Source organism: Condylura cristata, unplaced genomic scaffold (genome assembly GCF_000260355.1).
Source record: "Condylura cristata isolate star-nosed mole 26May11 unplaced genomic scaffold, ConCri1.0 scaffold00003, whole genome shotgun sequence".
In the NCBI taxonomy this organism is placed as follows: Eukaryota; Metazoa; Chordata; class Mammalia; order Eulipotyphla; family Talpidae; genus Condylura; species Condylura cristata.
The window spans coordinates 42552405-42573434 of NW_004567104.1; the positions used below are offsets into that span (position 1 = coordinate 42552405).

The 21030-nt window shown below is 44.6% G+C and overlaps 1 protein-coding gene across 1 annotated transcript in view; it reads left to right on the forward strand.

The window, feature by feature from the left end:
• MYH15 (myosin, heavy chain 15) overlaps window positions 1-21030 on the forward strand; it is a 122130-nt gene that overhangs the window by 90238 nt on the left and 10862 nt on the right. The window contains 3 exon segments of the mRNA XM_012730576.1: window positions 10172-10290; window positions 15298-15453; window positions 18304-18410. Coding sequence (XP_012586030.1) covers window positions 10172-10290; window positions 15298-15453; window positions 18304-18410 — 382 coding nt within the window.

Below are 21030 nucleotides of genomic sequence, written 5' to 3' on the forward strand. Positions count from 1 at the left end.
AATTGAGTCTTGTACTCTCAGAGCTGCAGTCACCTGAGAAGAGGCCTTTCTTTAGGTTGTATGAAGGAACCAAGACTGTCAGAAGCCCACCTTCTTCCAACCAGATGAGATTATCTCCTGGGTAAATTGTGGCTAGATCAACCAGAATACTGTTGAAGTGATTGAAATGTTCACTGAGCTCAGTTTTGCTGTCTAATAGCTGCTATGACTACCCTAAGCTGGTTGTGTACATGTGAATTTGTGAATTAAAATAAGATTCTCTCTTCACCATATACTGTACAGGGCACATTTTGAGAGTTCAGTTAGCCACATGTAGCAAGTGGCTACCATGTGGACAGAGTACATGGAATATTTTTATTCCCATGGAAAGTTCTTTTGGATAGTGTTGTTTTCAAGTGACAGAAAGATAACGTTTTCAGAGATTTACAAGTGGAACAAAAGATTTTGTCTCCATCCATGGAATGAGGAGACTAGACTTAATCTAAGTGGCTCTGTCTAGTTCAGACGAGCTCTAAAGCTTATGTTTTGCTAAATATAAGTCTTATTTTCTAAATGATAATGAATGTTCTCATTACTACCTTTGAGTCTCTGCTATTTCTAGACCTCTAAGCCTGCCTATTGTTGAAGCCCACATAGTCAGAAGGCTTTCCTGAAATAGAGCTCTCTTCTCTGTTTTATAGCAGCAATTAGATATTCTATCCCTTCTCTTATTGTCCCAAATTCTATCCCTAATATTATCTTACTAGGTTCAGGTTTATCTTGATTTGGTGGCAGGTTGTTATTACCCTTATCTTTAAAAAATGTCACCTTTGAATCTTTCATTGTTGATGGTGATGATATGTTTTTCAAAAACGTGTGTTGTATCCCCTACAGTAACAGGCTGCCTGCATGGCCCCACAGTCAGCCAAGCATGACTGTGACCTTCTGTGAGAGTGTTACCACGATGAACAAGAGACCAGCGCTGAGGTTACTTGGGCCCTCTTCAAAGGAAGGCAGAAATGGTGGAGTAGAGAATGAAGTACAAAGATGATGCCACTGAGAACACTGAAGACTTGGAGGATGCCAAGTGATGCGGGTAAGGCTACCTTGAACCTCAAGTAAGTCACACAGAAATATGAGGCTAGTGACTATGTCTTCCAGACTTCATGTGCTTTTATCAAACCCTTGCAAGTGCACAAACAAGCCTAAGGCCAAAGCTGAAATATCTTCTGCTGACAAACAGCACATGTTCTAGAGGGGACAAAGAAAAATTACAATAACAACTATAAAAAGGTCCTAGGGGGGAGAAAGAAGGCTCTTTCTAGAGGTACAAGGGACTTGTTCATAGAAAATATGACTTAGAGCTGTGTGGCTTGAAAATGGGTGAGCATGAAAAATCCTATATTTCATCTAGAACATGAAAATCATTGAGTCAATGTGTGCGCATATCCCTGTACATTAAAGCCATACTATACTGTCTTTGGTCTAGAACTTATGGGCGACAAAGTGACCTGTGAAGCTGGACAGGTGCTGTGGAAGCACGTTAGATCTGTCATCATGCCCTGTGGAACACAGGTTACTTTGAAATAGCCCTCAGGTCACCCCTAAGGTTAGAATATGAGGCTAGTGACTTTTCTAGCTGACATAACATAAAGACTTCAGAAGTCTCAGGAATGACAGAGGGTTGGGGCCCAGAAGAATGAAGTCTTGGTACCAGGGTATATAGTACCACAGTGTTAATCTTCAGAGTTGGAGAAACTGTACCTTAGAAAGTATCAGACCAACCCCAGCTTGTGATCATTAAAGGTGAACTCAGAAGCAAATGTCCCCAAGTTGAGAGCTTGGCAAGCCTCTGGGGCTGAGAATACATTTCTTTTCAGCTTCAACCAAAAATGTGTTTTTTCAGTTCTCTACCTGCATCTTTGTGAGACATGGCTATGTCGTTGTTGAACAGCCGCTGTGTTCTGTCCCAGAAGGGGTGCCAAGTGACCCATCTCTGTAACCATAGTCACTTAAAAAAGGTCTTTGGGATGACAGGTACTAAAAATAGCTGTAGTAGATGTTTTAGAACTCTGGGCCTCAGAAAAGTGGGCTTTGAACTGAAATGGCTCCTGATATCCAAAATACAGCATTTTTGCTTCTAAAGTAAGCTATTCTTCTAATGATGGAAGAATTCAGGTGAAGTGGCTAGCAGTCATTCTGTTTGATGGATTTTCTTGTGGGAATAGAAAAGGGGAAAAATATATAGTCTACTTTATGACCACATGGATTTGTTGGAGCTAACAAATGGTTTGTAGTGCATGACAATTAAAGAAAAATAATGGGGAAACATGGTAACATCCAAAGATCTTTTCTGTTTTCAACTTAGTTGAACCACAAATAAATAACATGTTGTCTGTATTATGCTTTGCCTCTATATCACCTCAGGGAGGTAGAGTTCAAAAACAAAAACAAAGAACAACCCTAGAATTCTATTTTTGTAAATTGGGAAGTGAGGATCTGCCTGCTTTGACTTCCAGGCCGGGTTTACATGATGAGTTAGCAGAACCAAACTGGCCAGAGGCTCAGTTTATGGTGCTTAGCCTTGGCTTCCCCAAGGATGGGGATTTGGCTTCTTAATCTCCCACATCTTCTTACATATTCTGGGCTACTAAGTAGGCAGTGATGAACATAAATTCAAGATGAGGAGCAAACTATCAGCTGGTATTAAATGTAGAACAAAGTTACCAGTTAAACAAGGGTGACTAATGGCCTCTTCCCCCTAACTCTCCAACCTAACTCTGAGAGCTCCCTGTCTTGGTGAACCCACAATTCCTCAGCACAGCTGGTCAGCCAAAGAAAAATTCTGATTTTCTGATACCAATTAGGCATTTCAAAAGTAGTTAAAATGCATGAGGTTAGTTTACAAGATTCCTGCTGTGTTAGGTGGAGTAAAGCATCAGAATCCCTTCTTCTCCTCTGGCTTCTTGAGCTATAGTTGACATAAGATGCTGTGAATGTGTAAGGTGTACAATGTGATGATTTGATGTGTATATATTTACTGTGAAACATTTACCACAATAACGTTCATTAACCCTTCCTTTTCACATGTAATTGCCACTTTGTGGTGGTGGTGAGAACACTAAAGCGCCATTCGAAAGCAGACAGGCGTTCACTGCAGTCACCATGCTGAACAGCAGAGGCCCCTCTTCACAGTTGAAAAGTTGAAGCAAAAACCTGAGTTAACGATTTAAAAGCAGTGTGCGCAGAGTTGCCATCGGAGCCCTGACTGCCTGATGTCCAGCACAAATAGGTTTTTGCAGGATTACGCCCACAGGGGCATTTATGACCACATTGCTCTGTGGGGATAGTTGTATGACACAAGTTAATTTCTGAGGATTCTTTCTATTTATTATCAGTAGATCAGAAAAGGCTTTGATACATCCAGTACCTTTCATGTAAGAAGACTAATGAACCAGAATGAGAGAGCCCTGTCCCTGCAGGAGATGTAAACAGCTGTAAACAGGAAAACACATTTTACCTGCAGAGGCTTAAGAGCCCTGGATTGTGGGGGTGATGGAGGAAGCACTTTAAGAAATCTCTCCCCCTCAGAGGATGGGGCTAGTGTACCCCCCGAGAGCCATGGGCCTGTCAAGTGAGCTTAACTGTTTGATGCATTTGGTCTAAATTCTGGGGGTAGGATTTGAGTTGGCGAAGAAATTCAGAGAAAAGAGACTTTGGGCATATTTAGAACAAGCATGTACTTTTGAAGCAACACAGCCAAGGAGCCCTTTGGGGACCAGACACACCTAGGATGTTTCATAGCTCTCTGTTGTTGGTGGGTGTTGGGTAGTCTTCATTTTTCTTCCATTTCTCAGGAAGTCATCAGTGAAGTCTGCATTGCCTACTTAGGGCTTAGGAAAAGCAAATACCGACTTGAGATTCAGAAATCCTGAGTTCCAAGCTCAGGTTGGCAAAGGTTGGGGGAAATAAAAGGCCCATGGTCCAGGATGGTGGCCAGTCCATTCTGGGTTCCTTCAGCAGGAGCAGGTCACGTTCAGGCACAAGCTGTGCATTCTACAGTTAGCCAACCTCAGGGACCACCCTATTCGCTTCCAAGTGTAAGGGGCCTTGACCAGCAAGCCGAGGATTGGGGTCCCAGGGTCGACGAAAGGAAGAAGGCAAAGATGGAGACAAGAGAGAGAGAGGGAGAGAGGAAGGAGAGAGAGACTTATTGTGTCGTACAGCTATATATATATGTATACAAAGAGGGCGGTGCAGTTAGTGCAGGTGGGGGTGGTCTTGATGGTTTAATATCTTAAAGGCCAATGGGTTTGAGGGGAGGGATCCATAATCATCTTAAGGGAGTGGACACTTATCTCGGGAGCCAGAGATAAAACCTTTCTCAGGCGCAGGAACTTGCTGAGTCCCGAGGGAGAAAGGAGTGGGAGAGGGGATTTGGGTGTGCTGCATTCTCAACCAGGATGTTCACCCTAAGTTCCGATCAAGTGTTGTTTTGTGCACAGGAGGCAAAGTCCTGGTCTCGGTCCCCGACATCCAAGCACTGCCTTTAACCAAGGACAGAAGGGATGAGCTCTGAGGGGGTTGGCTCCACTCACTTTCTGGATCTTCCTTTCTCAGGAAGAAGTGAGCAATTCGGTTGCAGGAGGCTGCTGAAGCCATTAGGTGGCCAGTGCCAGAGATGCCTCCCTCAGAGGGTAAGGCAGTGGGCATCTGGGGCTGAGGGTGCCCTGTCCAGCCAGGGGAAGCCCATTCCACAGCAGCCACCCTGGACTAGAGGCAGCAGCACGTCCACAAGTACCTGGAAGATGGGAGGCAGCTTGGCAAGGAGCCCCGGCCACTGGATGTCTCTGGGAGGGAGGCAAGGGCACTGGGCGCTGGCTCCTCACGCAGCCTGAGAGGAAAGCGCCCTGAGCCAGGCAGCTCCAGACTGGGAATACGCAGCTGCAAGGTACTCTGGGCTGGACAGGAGCAGGGAGCCTCGCTGCAAGGGCAAGGCTGGCCTCTCCGGACAGACACCAGCATCCTCACAGTCCCATTCGTGGTTGAAAACTCAATGTTTACTTTTTGGAAAGTTGTTTCTAAGCAGAGGTACTGTCATTTATTAAACATAAGACTGTGTTTCTGCCTGTAGTCTCAGTTCCATTCTGCAAAGGGAGTTACCAATGAGAATTTCTTTACCTCTATGGCCTTCTGAAGATTTTCCATACCTTTTACTCATTCATACATGCACTTTTTGTCCAAGTCATACATTATTCCACACCTTTCATTTTTGCATTTGACAATGTTTTCTAATTTCAACAAGTATTTCGATAGCCCATGCTATCAGGCATTGGTCTAGAGATAACTGTTCACTGTTTAGCTCTCAGTCTTATGTACTAGCTTCTTTATCTGTAACATGAGGTTGTCCAGAGCCACATACAGTTAAGAACTTGTCCAAGTTCACAGTCACCGAGTAGCAGAGCTGAGATCTGAACACAGTTAGCTTGACCACAGCTTCTCCACCCTTAACCACCAGGCTCTCCCATCTTCCCATGGGCCTGGCGATTCTCTGCACGCCTTTAATGGAGCCCTATCACCGGACTTCTAATAGCTACATCGTGTCCTATAATAAGATAATGAACATTTATTTAACTCGACCTTCCTCATTTTCGATAGGTTTTTCCACAAATATAAATGACCCTATATTACACATCCCGTTGTAGGCACTTATGGGCCGGGCTCCACAGGCTGCATCCCTAATAAAATTGCAAGGTTAAAGGGATGAATTTTTGCATTTGAAGTACTGCCAAGCTGCCCTTCAAAGAGGCTGCCAAATTACACCAGCACCAACAGCGATGTGCATTAATGTCCCAAGATGTCCTGCGAACAAGCTCATTACTCTCACAGGCATAGACGAAACTGCTTCTCTGTTGACCTGCACAACCCCACTCGGGCACTGACTGGGTGTGGGAAAGTGCTGGAACAGCGCTTGGAAGACTTTAGTTGCATCTGAACCTCCACCTGGAGGTTTTCTCAAAACGCAGATGTCTGAGTCTTACCCCCAGAGTTTTTAAGTCCGGAGATCCTGGAGGGTCTGAGAATTTGCATTTCTAATAAGTCTTGCAGTGATATGGTTCCTGCTGGAACCTCGCCTGCTCCCAGATGGGACTTGGGCAGATATCTTTTAAAAACCCCTCCCAGTGCTTCTAACATATGGGTGGGGCCGTTTTCTCTTGGGAACGCCTTTTCAGGAGAGTGCTTCTCACAGATAGACTTATTACTCACAAGAATCGCTATCTAATGGTTTTGTTGTTATGAATTTAAAAATCCTTGTCATGTCACTTCAAAGCCAGGGATCTCTGAGCCAGAGGCACAGGCAAGCCCTTGAACTCTTCCTACAGCCCTGGACTCTGGGAAAATCCCTGAGTTGCTCTCACTGCTGCTCCTGGGTATCAAGAGTAGAGGCAGACCTGACAGTACCAGCATCAGACGGTGGAAGCGTTCTCACTTCTCAATGCCTTATTCTGTCCAAGGCGTGGGGTTCCTGAGAGGTGAAGCCACATGCCCGCAAGGGCTGGAGCTGGAGCCACCCTGTCCTCAGAGCGACTTGTGATTCTTGCGTCTTTCTGGGCTCATGTATTAGCTTCTTGGCAGCTTCTGCTTTAGGTTCCCAGCCGGGCATTAGCAGCAGCAGACACAAACAGCAGCCGCTGGTGTTGCTGCTAAGCACTTGCTCTGGCAGTGTAGGCTTCCCAGGTCTGTGCCTTAGAGCCCTGCCAGGCAGAATCTGGCCCCAACAAGCAGGCCCCCTATGAAACTTGTACAGGTTGTTGGATGCACAGTGTTCTGGAGGCATCCTCCTCACCAGTTGTTGTAGGCAATTTGCTGGCAAATGGCAAAACAGTATATAGAAGAATAAATGCCTTTTCCAGTTCAACAAAGGTCCCATCTGAGCCAGCTGGACTTGCTGCCTAGTTCTCAGGGACTGCCAGGTCCTCGTGGCCTCAGAGAACAGCCTTCCATGCCTGACTGCATGGGTCTGAGGCTGGTTCCTCTCATTTACTTTATTTTTTTCTTCCGTTTCAGAAGAGATTTCTGATCTGAAAAACCAGGTGAAAGAAGGAAACAAGAACTTGAAGTGAGATGGAGAATGTCAAGAGAGATGGAGCCAAAGAAGACTGAAGGCCAGGGGCCCGGAAGAAGCAGAGGTATTACCGCCAGGGAGCAAAAACATTCTCACCTTTAGCAAAAGCAGATCTCAGCCAAGTAATAGCAGCAACAACCCAGTGATTTGTGTGCCGGCCCCATGCCAGGCACTGTACCCACATTGGCTGCACGGTGTTGTCTGGAATCACCCTAACAAGTTCTTATCCACGGGGTTCAGGCGAGGAACTCGAGACTCCGAGAGCAGGAAAAGCAGCAGTGGATGCAAGTCTGCAAATTGTAGTGAAAACAGGACTGGATCTGTCTTACCCCCCAGTACCTGGGCCCACACACCTCAAACTATAGCTCATCATCCAGTTGTGTGGCAGCACTCCAAGGCTTGTTAGAAAGTCAGGCTTTCGGCCCTCTCCCCGAGTCAGCTGAATCAGAGATTGCATTTGATCTTTTAGTGGTTTAGCTTCACATTAGCATTTGAGAAGCTCTGGCCCAGCACATGGCCAGGCAGTTAGTAGAGTTTCAGTAAATGTTTACGGAGAGATCTGCGGCACCATGTGGGTCACCTCCCAGGCCAGGGACCCACCTCATGCTGCAGTGGCTTTGGATTGCTTCATAGCGCTGTGATTTAGCCCCTTGTGCCACCAGGGAGGCCCATCTTGTCCCTTTTTTTAAAAACAGGGTCAAACACACACACACACACACACACACACCCCTTTTTTGGGGAGTCTGAAAATTGGAGTTCAAAGTGATGGCCTCAAAATTGAAAGCTCATCTCTGGAAGGGCGGTTTGACAGTAGTGTTTTTAGTGCTATGGATAAAAAGTTCAGGAAAAGTCTCTGACTTTATCCCTGGGTGTGTGCTAGTGATTTAATGGGCCACTGAAAAGATCTTCTGCTCAGAGGGTGAGCTAGAAAGTCACCCTGTGATGTCACTAAGGAGTTAACAACTCTCCATAACCTCTTTTCTGGCAGCTAAATTTTATCTCCTTTGCCCACCCTTAATAACCAGTCAGTACTTTAATTATCAGCACTCACCCTCCAGTAGAGAAATTGTTTTTAAAGCAGCACCGCAATCACTTTTAGGCCAGGGATTATTGGAAAGATTGATAATGGAAATCAGGCCCCAAAGGACACTGTGTTGCCATGCAATGTCGGTAAAATTTGCCTCATCACTTAATTTTTGTGAAACTGCCAGACAGAAAACATGTCCCTATAAACCTTACAGAGAGCAGTCAGTGTGGCATCTCCTGTGTTTTTATGTGTAATTGTTTTCTGAGGTCTTGGACTTTTTATGTAGAATCCTTTCTGTCAGCAGTGCGGTGACCCCCAGAAAGGCCAGTCCTTCTGAATCTTGTGGTTTTGTTTCATTTTCCTTTTCCCTTTGGTCCTCTGGCCATCTGGGAGATAGAGACTTTCTGAAGCCACCACCTTAACAGGAAGTATTAACTTTATGGTAGAATTGAGTGATAGGATCTGGCAGGGCCAATTTTAGTCCCGTATAACACCCAGAAATTGACCTGCTCTCACATCAAAGGTGAGAATATTAAAGGCATAATGCTCAAACCATTTGGTGCCACTAGGTGGCATTATATTCCATCCACATTTTCTCAAGATTTGTTGCCAGCCATGTCCATAAATACTTCATCAACTTGGACATGTATTTGTAAAATTGGGTTTTTTATTTTCCTGGATGAATCTTTATGAGAAACTTTATCAGGTTATTGTTGAAGTAACAAAACTCAAATTATCCCAGGTCTCCTGCTGCTAAAATTCACTTTCTCAGTGCTTTCTAGAGGGCCAGAGGTGACTGTTTCTCCCTGAGGGAAGTGTACCATTCCCTGGAAGGATATTGCCATTTAGCATTTAATTTTGGTTTATTTCTTTGATATTGAAGGTAGTTTTGAGAACATCAGGGAGGCCTTAACCCATATTAAAATTTCTAGCACCTTTCTTATTTTTACTTAGAAATTGCTATTGAGTTTTACATTTTTCTGTTAGTGATATGTGCTCAGCACTCCTCAGAAGAAGCTATAAAAATTACTCCTGCTCCAGAACCACCTGCCAGTTGTTAATTCACCAATATATTGTCATCACCTCTTGTGCCCTTTATAAACACCCTCCTCAGTCTCCTGTGAATGTTGTGTTTGTTGTTTCTTCTAAATAAACTTTATCTTTTGAACAGCCTTTAATGCTTTATTCAAACTTGCACTTTTAAAACTGAGTTACCTTTATAACATCTGTGGCAGTAATTGCTTTGCCTCTGTTTAAATACTCAAAGGGGCAGGAGCTCTTGTTACCTGTCAAAGCAATCCTTTGAAGCAGTAGTAATAATTATGGTGATAATTGCTCACACTGAGTTTTATGAGTCAAGTACAACCTAAAAACCTTTATTTGCTCTTCATATGACAATATTTAGGTATTATCTTTTTTTCTTGCTCTTTGATGCTCTACTCCCCCCCCCGCCCCCACCATTCTTCTATGATGTCCAGGATGAAATGAAAGATTCCAAGTAGGAGTTATCACCTTCCTTGTTTCAGTTTTGATACATTTTTTGATTCATCTCAAAGATGGAATACATTAGTCAAAAGTAACAAAGAGTTTAAATATAGTCACAGACAAAATTAAAGTCTTCTATTTTTAAAAATGTTTTAGAATTCTAATTATTGAACTATAGTTGAAAGCTCTAAGAATGTCAAAGCTATTAAGTGACGTGACAAAAGTCATCACTTGTCTCTCATTCTGTTCCATTCTGTAGGAACCTGATTTGAACTCATCTCCCAGCAACTTTGAAGAGAGCTATATTAGTGACATATGCTTTAAGGAAAAAACAAAAAACAAAAAACCAAAAAAAAAAAAAAACTCCTTTTTGTTCAAAAGTGAACTTAATCTGGGGCTTTCTATTTCTTTATTTCAGGGAGCACTGGAACTTAATGAGAGCAAGATTCATTTCCTCATTGAACTTTTGGAAGTTAGAGAGAAACGCGAAACAAAGAAATAGAAAATTGTAGGTATTTAAGATTACTTGGGTGACCAACGGTTGCATATTTCAGACCCTTGAAGGAACAGAACTTGCTGTGTTTGACTGCTCTTGTGACTCCTACTGGGACGTTTTACCAACGACACTTTCCCAGTCTTGCTGTAGACCAGCACGCCGACACCACCCTTTCCGGTAAGCTTACCACTACTCATATAAAAAATACCTCTACACAATTGCTATCAGTTTTTATGACTTTCTTATATTCAAGCAGCTTTTATGGTCATAAAAAAACTCAAAACTCCAAAATATTTTTACATACATAGACAATGACTGTGCATATGTATCGGGATCTCCGTGTGACAAGTCTTTCTTATACATTCAAGAAACTGACTGATAGTGTTGAGGAGTAGAGGAAAGAAACTAAAAAAATGGATGCTTATATTAAAATTTATGTCAGATCAGAGTGAAATTTTCACATACCCCCTGCTCAGCAGCCCTTTGTTTGGAGAGGGGCAGAAGCCAGGCGCTAAGCTGCTTATTTGAAACCCTATTGAAGCAGCTGAGTCTTAATAGTCAGGAAACTGAATTAGACAGGACTCATGGGTTGCAGGATCTTTTCTTAGCTTCATAACAAGCTGATGACTTTAGACATCCCACTTCTTAGCTCCTCAGTGAAGTGAGGGATGAAAGCAGCCCCATCCATGTCACAGAAGGTGGTGAGGAAGATCAGTAAGCTGATGTTGGCAAAGCACTTCACACTCTGTGGATCAAAGGCACAATTATAAACACGCAGAATTAACTATGATTATATTATCTATCTGATCTGTTCCCTGAAGTCAGTGCCATATGTCAACAAGGAAAATTATTTGAGCCTGAGGTTTCAATTGATATGTATTCACATGTTTATTAAAGAATTTAAAAAATCCTGCTCACGTGTTCAGTTGAACTGGCCTCTCTCCCATAGCCCATTTTCAGACAAGCCTCCCATGGGGGCCATTTTTTTTAATGAGATGTCAGGCCAAATTTGGCCCTCTGTGTGCTTTGAGTTCTCTTTACTCTCACTACCCAGCACTTCCTCTGTAGACCTGACTATGGTGATTAATTGTGGTCTACTTAAGAGGCTCTGAGTGAGTGTCTAAAAGAATTTCTTTTGATGAAGGGCAAAAACATTGGGCCTTGATATTTGCCCTACTTCCTTCCACAAGGAACAAAAATGAACGTCTTTTCATGCAGTTAAAAAAATCTCATTCCAGGTAACGTCAAACCTGTGCCTATTAATAAACCTAGCCAAGGAAAAATGAATCCTCAGAGAGTCTGCTTGTCATCAGGTACATCTGAATGTCGTGGAGCAGTTCACCAATTATAATAATCTTGGCGGAGAGGAAGCGGAGATCCAAACAGCTAGGGCAGGGAGAAGAAAGAACACGACTAGGCATGAGCTGTGAAGGGGCTGAAAAAGGAAGGGGTGGCTGGAGGGAGGGAGGGAGCTATTCATGAGTTTTAGTTAATGATTCATAATAGCTATAACAGGTACAGCCACAGAGGAAAGACGAGCAGATCTTAGAAAATCTCACACACACCACCCCAGGCCCTTTCCTGTGAATACTTGGGACAAGGGCAGAGGGTTCTGGATGCCTTGGTTTAGTCTTATGATTCAATCTGGGCTGAAGGTTGGGAGAGCAAGGGGTTTTAAAGAGACAGGAGAGTGCTGGGGGAAGTGCACCAACCAGAAGATTCCCAGCAATGAAGGCTAAGAGTGTGCATTATAGAATTGAAGGAGAATATTATGCAGGGCCAGATGAGATTCAAGGTCCTTGTCCACATAGCCTTGGGAAGCCCCGCAGAGCCTGAAGGAACACAGGACGCAAGAAGTTGAAGGAGCCATGGGTACAGAAGGGGTCTCAGGGGCAAAAACCACCACAGTGCCACAGGCTGCTTCAGTTCATTCAGCTTCGCTGCTCCTGTGCTTGCTCCTCCATTGATGCACTCGGGAGTGATCCCCAGAGAACCGAGGGAGCTGGGCCTGCAAAGTTGGTGGTGAACATATGGGGGGCTGGTGTGTGGCATGTTTCCTTTGCTCAATAGATATTTGAATACTTCTTGTCTTGCCAACATGCCTTTGGGTTCTAGTCCAGGGTCCTAGCTTTTATGGATGACAGGGCTAGTTCTAAAAACGTTCTACAGATGTTATAATTAGCGCCCTTAGTGGTAGGGAGGTGACAGTGCAGTTGCTGGTGGAGGAGGGGAGAGCTTTAGTGGCTGGCGTGGACCCACTGCCACTGGACACCTGGAGGGAGGCCATCAGCAGTCAGCTTATGTCCCACTGGTGGTTATAGTTGTTCTTAAGCCAAATCCTATTTCAAGGCCCAAACCTGGGTTGAAATAATTGGTGGGGTACATCCTGAATCTTTGGGGGACCACTGACTATATCTCCAGTTAGGGTGTTCTCAGAGCTTCAAGCCAGGGTGTACCCAGCTTGCATTTTGCTCTTTAGAGGCATGCCCAGAGGGGTGCTGGGGAAGGAGCTTAAACCTCTTGACTGTTAAAATGCATTTGTTTGTATTGATTTGATGACCTATAGAAGGACGAGGCAAACTTTCTGTTCAGGGCCAGGTAGTATACAGAAGGAAAAATTTTCCTCTGCTCTCTTTGGTGGCCTGGCCATATCTAAGAATAAAAAATGACATAAGAAATTAATAGGAAAAGCATACACATTCCGTTGTATGTCATTTTTGCATGTACATGGGAGCTTCCCAAAGACTGAAGAGCCAAACAACTGACGAGAACAGGGAGCTTTTATGCCTTTGGATGAGAAGCAATAAATTTGTAAAAAAAAATTGTCAAGTTTCGACTAGCAGTAGTAAATGGGGAAGAATTGACAGGGTCCGTTTATTCAGCCTTTACGACTCTCAATTCCCCTCTCCGGCGATGTGGATGTATTCCTTCCATGTGGTGCTATGAGGAGGGTACGTTCCCCATGGGAGACTTATCCCTCGCTTCCAGGGAAGGAGAGTGAGGGCTAAGGGTGCAGGATAGAGCAGCCTCCCTGCCTCTGCTGGCTTTCTCACTGCTTGAGCTGAAGAGATTTCATGTGTTAAGGTTCCATATTTGGGGGCTCTGTACCCTGAACCTCATCAATAGTAAATATTTTTGACTTTATGCGTATAGGATCTCCTACCTCTGTTGAGCTATATAGTTGTAGCTTGAAAGCAGCCTGAACAATAGGCAATCAGCTGGGTGTGGCCAGAATTGACCCCCGGCCTGGGTCCTGTAGCCTCAGGTTTGTGGTAACATTCTCTCACTGCCTACCATCTGGGCTGTGTCTCTGATCTCAGTGATGTCAAACTTCACATGTGGTATCAATTTATAAACATCACCCAGATTTTTATTGTCTGAGTCTCTGCCAGAAGAATGTTTAAATCTCTTCTCATTTCTAAGTAAAATATTTTAGCAGGTCTTTAAGAAATGGGATCTCAAACTCAGAGTGTTTATTTAGAAACAGGCTTTGTGATTTTAAGTTGAATCATATATTTGAATTAAGAAAATTTGACATTTCTACTATATATAGGAGCAATAGTGCAAGGAAAAAAACCTGTCAAGTTGTCCATTTAACACTATTGGCTTTTTAAAACTTATGTTTTTATTCATACTTAATTTTGCATTTGTTCTCTTAAAATACATTTCATATTTTGGGGGGAAAGAGGGAAAGGAAACTCTTACTGTATTGCTCTGGTCCTGAGAGCTTTATTTATTTTGAAAAAATGTACTTGGGGAGTTTTCACATTAAAGATTGCTTGACTCTGCCAGAAATGTGTTGATGATATAGCAGCCCTTCTTTAGACCTGCATCAGATCCAAACCTCTTAAGCCATAGCTCCTTCTACCTGTCTGCAGGCGCTTGGGAACTTTCATAAACAACTGCAAAAAAAAGTGGCTTGCAATGTTCGGTTTATCTGCTTAAGTAGAATGTATCTTCCAGCAGAGGATTTTGACAGCAGGCTGGGGATGCTGTAGCGTGTCTGTGAGGAGTCAGTTGTGGAGAAAATGAGTTTCCCAGTGTAAGACAGGGGAGTGCCTCAAAACTTTTAGTGATGTTGTGTGACCCTGTAGTAGTTTATGGGCTGCCTGGACAAAATAAATAGATTGGGTGGTTTAAATGACACCCAAATTAATTTTCTCACTGTTCTGAAGGTCAGAAGTCTAAGACCAGAGGGTCAGCAGTTTGGCTACTGCTGAGGCCTCACTCTGGGCTTGCTGATATTCCTGCCTGCCTCATCCTCACACTGCCTTCCTTTGTTTGCACAGAACAGCCCTTGTGTTTCTTTGCCCAGCTTCCCTCTCTTCATCAGGCCACCTGTCAGGTGGATTAAGATCCATCTTCCCAGTCTCATTTCACCCAATGACCTCTTTTTTTTTTTTTTTAAGATTTATTTATTTGTGCATACAGAACTGGGGTACAGGCCAGACACTCAGGGACGGTGAGAGGCTTCACCAGAGATAGAGTGGGGAACAGAACAGGCAGATCGACGAAGTACACTGCTGAGGGGAGCAGCGGGCGGGTCAGGAGAGGCAGGAGAGGTCTGCCACGCCACGTGGTCACCTCCGGGGCAGGCGGGGATCGAACTCATGCGGAAGCGGCTTTAGATTCTCAGTGCAGTGCTTTAACCTGCTGCGCCACCAGGGAGGGGCCTCACCCAATGACCTCTTTAATGGTCAAGTCTCCAATTATGGCCATGTTTCGAAGGTGCTGGGTTTAGGGATTCAATGTACCGATTTGTTGAGGGGCGGGGGGTGTGTACTGAGACTGTGCTGGGTCCCAGAAGCTAAAAGTTGTGTGGGTGAGGCTTGGCAGTAGTTCTGCCCATGGGCAGTCAAGTGCTCCCAAGCTGACTGTGATCACCCTGCACTGTGAGGCGACCATATACTAGGCTAAGGCTGCCTCACAGGAGACTTTAAGATTCCTAAGTCTTTCCTTGACTTGGGAGCCCTACTTTGTTGTGATGGGCCTTTGCTGACTATCTTGGTCCTTCAGATGATGGTTTTAAAGTAAAGGACCTTTAAATTCACTTTGTTAGTTACCCAGCATTTTTCTTGAAGTTTTTTTTTCCTTCTTCTGCTTCCTATCTATTGTGTACACAGCAGGTAACCTTTCTTAATTTGGGTGCATAACTTCCTTACCTAAATGTTTTTCTACACTTAGGAGAAACCAGCACTGTGCTACTGACTCCCTGCAGTCAGAAGGTGGGAGCAGAATCTAGCCACTGGCTGAAGACGACCATGCAAGGAAACCTCAGTGACAGACACCAGCAGGTGTCAGTGCCAAGCGTCCCCAGGCCAGCATCCTGTTCAAATCAAGGTATTTTTAAATTGTAATATGGCCTTAGGGAGGGATGTCTTTGCTAATAGAAGCAAACTATTCACCAATTTCTTTGAACAATAGCAGTGAAGATTAACTGCAGCTAATCTTTCAAGAAAATGGGAACATGTTTAAATTGAAGTGAGTGGAGACTTGAGGACCATAAACCTCTAGTTTTCCAGGACACACCCCCACCCCCCAATTCAAACTATTTCTTATGTCCTGCACGGAGAAAGCACAGAAATTGAAATCTTTATGAAAATGTATAACTAGTTAACAGAACCTTTTTATGACTGTCAAATCTATTGTTAATATATTTGCGCTCAAATGTTGAGCTTTTAAAAAATTTATTTTGTAATTAATTTCTGTAACATTTTACAAAAATATTGATCTATAGGGGCTGGAAATTTAAAACACATTGCTGTGGGGAAAGATGGCCCTTGTGACGCGCAGGCGTGCAGAGGTGTGCCCCACTGATCCCAGAGAGGCTGTGCTCCAGCCGAGTTTCTCCGGCAGGCCCTCTGGGGACAGCTGGATGACAGTGTGCAGCTGAACAGGGGGCTGGAGTAGCGGGTGGCTCTCCTGAGCAGTGCAACCCTCTGTTCCATTCTGCACTGGAGGAAATAAGTTCCTCCAGTGCAAGGCCATAGGCCAGCGGGCTCTCTTAGAAGCTGCAGAAAGAGTGGACATTTCCCATACCCAGTTGGGGTCCCACAACACCCCATAGCTTGTTAGCTGACTGAAGGCAGAGGTCCCCAGAGCATACACTTGTCATGTTAGGCCTTGGGGTGGCATGTGAAGCCTGGGGAGAGCCTTTGGTCCAGAGTGGTGGGTGGCCACTCTCATCAGCCATCCCTGCGTGTGTTAGAGTTAGCCCCCGAAGGCTGCTGTGACAGAGTATCACAAATGGGGGTGGGGGGGTGAAAACAACAGATTTATTCTTTGGGTGCTAGAAAAGCTAGCTGTCTGAAATGGGGGCTGAGGGTCATGCTCCCCTCTGAAGCTTGTAGGGAAATCTTTGCCTTTTCCTAGCTTCTGATGGCAGTTGGTAGTCCTTGCTGTTCTCTAGCTTATACATGCATCACTCCAGTCCTCCGCCTTTCTCCCTAATTGTGTCAACATCATCTTTCTTCCCTGCAAGTATCTGTCTCTGTCCAGATTTCTGTGTTATGGGGACCTCAGTTCTTTTGAAGTAGGGTTCACCTTAATGAACTAATTTTAACTGATTACCTCTCTGGAAAGGCTCTATTTCCAAATCAGGTCATAGTCTGAGGTATTATTAGGAGCTAAGACTCCAACATATTAGGGGGAAGAATATGACTTAGACTGTAACATTAAGTTTACTACTGGAAAAAAAGAATTGGGTGTCCACAGCCAGGAAAATGGGGAGAGAGAACATCATTCCCTAGTGTTCCAAAACCACTTGCCTGCTTCTACTGTTCTCTATGGCCACGTGCTCCCTGAGCACACAGGAGCCAAAAAATAAAAAAGTACTTCTGCTTCAGAGCCAAGAAATGCCCAGCAATTCTGAGTGGCTGCTGACAGATAGGATGAACTGTCAAACTTCCAGTTTCTCATAGAAGGTTATGTAAGTGACTTGAAGCAAGAATTGTTAGAGCCTTTGCCATTCACTAAGAACCATGAGAAACCAGTGAGTAGGTCATACAACAAATATTTATAGGGGGCTACCCTAACCTGGATGGGTCTACATGGTCTAGGTTCAAAGAGTTCCCATTATCCTAAACCAGGGAAGCCCCAAGAGAACACCCTGCAGCACATTGCTATGAGGATGACGATAGGTCAAGTGTGCACGGCAGAAAGCCTTCTCCAGTGTCCTCCACTTAAGCAGATGCACCCTGGGCTCCACTGGAGTTCTGAGGGCACATAAGAAGTCAGCCAGGTGGAGAGAAAATTCAAGGACAGAGGCGTGGAGGAAGTAGGGGTTGGGATGTTAAGGGAAATTGATCCATTCAGTGATGCATAGGTAGCAGAAATGATGCCCAGGCAGGGAAAGCCAGGTCACCAGGGACTGAGTCTAAGGCTGCTGGTGTTTGAAATCTGTCTTACTGTTAAGGGGGGGTCCATTGACGAATTTGAAGTAACTCAGTGTGAAATTTCCATATTTGAATTTTAGGAAATTTTCTCTGGTGACCATCATGAAAGGGTGAGTGAAAACAATTAGGGGTGGAGCTCAGGTATGTATAGTGACATCGTGGATTCACTGTGATTGTTCTAGTGACCATCATTTAGTGGGTAAGCTCCAGAGACACTAATACTCCTATGAAGTGCAGTCTAATGCCACATCAGAAAGAATTGCCTCTCCCAGAATGCTAGCTGTGACCCCCCCACCCCCACTGAGGAATACTGAATAAAAAGAAAAAAGAAGTGTAAACTGGGAACTGCTCCAGTCAGAAGGCTGCACGATCTGTCCGGGCCTCGTCTGACTTCTGAGTGTGTGTGCGTGATGCAGTCTAGTGTGGGTGTAGCCCATGACATGGACCAAATGGACTGCAGGCCAGGGTACGATGCCCAGCGGGCTAATCACTGCAACCTTTCTTTCTCTCTCCAGAAAGCTTATCTTTTCGGATATTGAATGGGATTCCTATAAAGTAGAACTTTGAATAAGAAGTAAATCACCCACTATCTGTAGTACTTGGTAGCTACTGGTAACAATTCATTTGCCATGGTATTACAATGGGCCCTATCTGATGACAAGTCAGTAGCCTAGAGAGTGCTGGGACAATGCCACAGAGAAGGAGAGGTCGAGAGAGCTCACAGATAACTAGACAGCCGAGACCTGCTTTCTAGGACAGTTTCTGAAACTTTGGCTAATAAGCATCATTAATACAGAATCCAGATTCTCAGATCTCACCCTAGACCCATCAAATCAGAATCTCTGCAATGGGACCCAGGAACCAAACAGGGTCTCAGGTGATGCGCTGCAGGCACGGCCCTTGGTCAGCACATCCGGGGAACATGCTGTGGCTCACAGGCCTCTCCCCACATGAGCATGCAAGGCACCTGCAGTTGCTAGGATAGTTGCAATCTTTTGAACAATCACTGAGCCTATTACGGAAATTTCTTAGCTCCCCTTGTGTTCCCAGGCCTCTAGCCTAGAAAAAAGTGACACCAGACTTCTCCATGGCTGATGACTTGCATGTTCTTCAGACCTGAGCTGTGACCATCCAGATTGCCCTCTAGCACATTACCTGCTAACACCTTCCCCTCCCTACCCCCTCTCCCCACCACATGCAGAAAATGAGTAGAAGTCACTCTACTTGAAAAGGTTTCCATCCTTTTCTCCAGATTGTATAAATTGTCCTATGTATAAACACGTCAATAGTTGTGCCTGGACCTTTATTTTACAAAAATAAAAAAAGAAGTTTTAAAGAGCAGTAGGTAGTGACCATCCAAGAAATGCAGAGGCAGACACTTATCCATCCCACCTTCAAACCTGGGGGTGCAGAGGGCTCTTCATAAGGATGAGGCATGGCAGCCTTGATGAAAATGCTTCAAGGCCTCAAGGGTACACCTATGAGGCTGAGATGTCTCTCCATTTCCAGAGCTCAGTCATGGCTTAGGGGTAAAGGAAAATGAAAGGACAATGAAAAAAAAAAGAAATAATAGAAAGCCTTTTATATACCTTCTTTATGCTCAGGTTTCACATCCTCAGAAAAGCTGTTTCAAATAGGGACTACATAGCAGCCAAAGGAGCTTCAGCCTCTGGGGGCACTACCAGGGAAAAAGAATTAGCACAGCACCAGCCACATAACACAAAGTATCCTCTGGGGTACTGGGGTTCCTGAGGGCTGGGGCATGAGGCTCATGCCACTTCCTCACAGCAGTCAGAGAGGGAGGGAGGCAGCAAGAGAGGAGGGTTGGGGTTTTATTTCCTTGAGCAATATACTTCAAACTGGTTTTCATTTCCCAAGCCCAGCCCACCTCCCCCAGAGGTCTGCAGTTGATCCTGACCTCTACCCTGAGACACTTGCTTTTCCACCCTCCCACCCCCCAATAAGGCAAACACATCCCTGATGCTCCCAACAAGTTAAAAACTACTTTGTGCACATGTTAAAGCTTGCAGGTTATCTGGATCTTTTCTCCTTTCTGACTTGGGCTATTTTCTCCCGAAGACTGAGCCTTTAATGGGTAAGATCCTTCCCTGTAAGTGCACCTATAATGCCAAAGGGAGGCTTTCTAAATGGCCTCTGGGGGTGGGAGTACTGTTTAGCTCAATGTGGTTGCCTCCCTAGAAACTCCTCCTGGCCTGAGCCCACGGCAACATTTCCTGACCCACACTTGCTCCCAGCTGTGTTTGTACCATCGCTCCTAGTTCGCCTAAAGACAGTGCTACTTTTCTTTAGAACACAAATCTCCTCAGCCAGAGGAAGAAACTGGAGTTTGCTATTGCCAGAATGCAGAAAAAAGCTGAAGAGGCAGGGCAGAGTTGTCAACATGCAGAAGAGAAGGTCAAGAGCAGCCACTGAGGTGGGCCCATTGACCGCCTGCCGCTGCTGGCTTCCAAAAAAAAAAAAAAATTCCACTGATTCTCTTTAGTCAGGAGCAGGCTAGCTGACCCCTCTGACTCTCTGTTCCCATTTTGCAAAATTAGGCCAATTAGCTCCTCCCCTCCAACCTATCAAGGCAATGAAAAAGAGCAGTTGAATGGCTTTAAGCAAAATTTTATGAAGCGAGATTTTTTTTTTTAAGTTGTGCCATTTTCCAATTGTGAATCAATATGTCTAGTGTCTAGAAACAGTTCTTCCTGTGCTTTCCTTATACAAAGCTATTTACCTCAGTCTGTAACGGCTTCATGGTGGTGATCTGGAAAGAATGCTTACTTCACTTTTTACAACCTGTGCTACTGCTTCAGTCAGAGTCAGATTGGTTAAAAAGGGCTTCAGGGATGGTGGATCTTCTTTATTTCAAGTTTAAAATTTGTTGATGATAGTGTTATTGCTAAATGTCATGAAACCCGGAGTTGGTGGCCAGCTTTGACTAGATCTTTGTGGGAATCAGAGAAAGGACACCTCCAGAGTCATCCCATGGGCAGACGCAGGTCTTCTCTCAAAGGGCGTGGCAAGCAGATGCTAACACTTAGCAAGAAAGTATGCAGTGAAGGAGGTGTTGGGGGGAGTTTTGTGGGGAGGCCCCACCCCCAAGTCCCCAAGGTACACTGCAGAGAGCTTGGGCTCAGCATCAACCTCTACTCACCAGTGCCATCAAGTGAATCTGTGTGGTTCATCAAATGCAGAACCATACCCAGCACCCTGACCGTGCTGTGTGAATAGAAGCTAGTCCTTTTGCTTAAAAGGGTATGGGAATTAGGGAGACCAGACAGTCAATTAGGTTTTACTTTAATTATTTTCAAAATCAGAAGAGGGGAAGAGTTTATATCTATATTTGCACAAGTTATTTGGCTCTTGGGAAGTTTAACAAAACCTTTGTAGCAAGTCACAGCTACCAGGTCAGTGTACGACCCAACCCTCTCTCAGAATGGAGAAACACACCTACCTCGGAGCCATCCTGTATGATGGCACACGTTTCTCTCTGACAGAGAAGAGGTGTGGAAAAGCT